This window comes from Cyprinodon variegatus, unplaced genomic scaffold (assembly GCF_000732505.1).
Source record: "Cyprinodon variegatus isolate N-32 unplaced genomic scaffold, C_variegatus-1.0 Scaffold317, whole genome shotgun sequence".
Taxonomy (NCBI): Eukaryota; Metazoa; Chordata; class Actinopteri; order Cyprinodontiformes; family Cyprinodontidae; genus Cyprinodon; species Cyprinodon variegatus.
Window position 1 is genome coordinate 755,465 of NW_015150770.1, and position 1,446 is coordinate 756,910.

General features: G+C 32.6%; 1 protein-coding gene across 1 annotated transcript in view; it reads left to right on the forward strand.

Moving 5' to 3' along the window:
• LOC107090938 (echinoderm microtubule-associated protein-like 6) overlaps nt 1-1,446 on the forward strand; it is a 90,671-nt gene that overhangs the window by 36,945 nt on the left and 52,280 nt on the right. The window contains exon 7 of the mRNA XM_015384593.1: nt 1,122-1,249. Coding sequence (XP_015240079.1) covers nt 1,122-1,249 — 128 coding nt within the window. The remainder of the gene's footprint in view (nt 1-1,121; nt 1,250-1,446) is intronic.

Sequence of the window (1,446 nt, forward strand, 5' to 3'; positions counted from 1 at the left end):
CTATTTACATTTAAAATAAGAAAAAAAATAATTGCATTGTTTTATTTTAAGAGTAAAAATACTCATTCCGTTGGCAGATCATCTTATTTTCCTACTCAAATTAAAGGTAAATATACTTTATTTAAGACATTTTTACTTGTTTCTGGATCGTTTTTGCAGTGCATTCATCGCACTGGAAAAACAACCTAGAAACAAGTAAAAATTTCTTAAATTAACTGTATTTGTCCTTAATTTGATTAGCTAAAGGAGATAGTTTGCCAATAGAATCAGCATTTTTACTCTTAAAAACATATAATTAGATAATATTCACTTGAAATAAAACAATGTAATTGTGTTTTCTTATTTTAAATGTAAATTTTGTTGTTCCATTGGCAAAATGTCTCTTTTACCTCCTCAATCCAAGAACAAATGCACTTATTTTAAGAGAAAAATTACTTAAGTAGATTTAGATTTTTTTTCAGTGCGGGTTCCTGTTTATTCTACAGCAGATGACGTAAAACAAGCTGCAAAATAAACAAAACACAATTTAATTTAAACAGATTTAAATAAATAGGATGAGTTTAGAGGAAGGATTATAAAATATCTGCTGGTGTTTCAATTATTGCTCAAAAGTCCTTCAATTAAATGGATTTTCACCCCACAGTGGAAAAATTATCTATAATTGAGCAAAAATGCCTTAGATTAAGTCTATTTCCCTTTATTTGAGTACGTAAATGAGATTATTTGCCAATTAAATTAGTATTTTTACATTTAAAATAAGATAATTCGATAATATTCACTTGAAATAAGACAATGTAATTGTGTTTTCTTATTTTAAATGGCAACATGTCTCTCTTACCTCCTCAATTCAAGAACAAACGCACTAATTTTAAGAAAAAATTACTAATCTAGATTTAGATTTTTTCCAGCGTATTGCTTTAAGTAAAATCCAATAATTTAAGCTGTTGAGCTGCCTGGTTGGTTAACATCTCCACATATTTCCTAAACCTTCCTTTCATTAAACTTGCAAATTGATAAAATGCATAAAATATCTAATTTTAAAGGTGTTTGATGTCTATTAAGTCCTTAGTTTTATTAGGTTGTGTGTATTTTCCACCACCTGTGAGTTGTGTTGTGTTCAGGTGATGGTGCGAGAGCGCGACAAGCCGCTGCTCATCATGCAGGGTCACAGTGAGGGAGAACTCTGGGCGCTGGATGTTCATCCCAAAAAGCCTCTGGCTGTGACCGGCAGCGACGATCGCTCCGTCAGGTGGGTCCAGGAAGGCTTCCTTTAAACGGGGAGCTGCCTGCTGCACCACAGCTACACTCTGGACACAGTGTTAGACTTTGAATAACACAAGAAATAAAAATAAAAACTGTAGGGAAAGATCTACAGCATTAAAATAAAATACTGAGCTGTAATTCAGATGATCTTACTGTCAGAATCCCACTCTGAGCTGCAGGCAG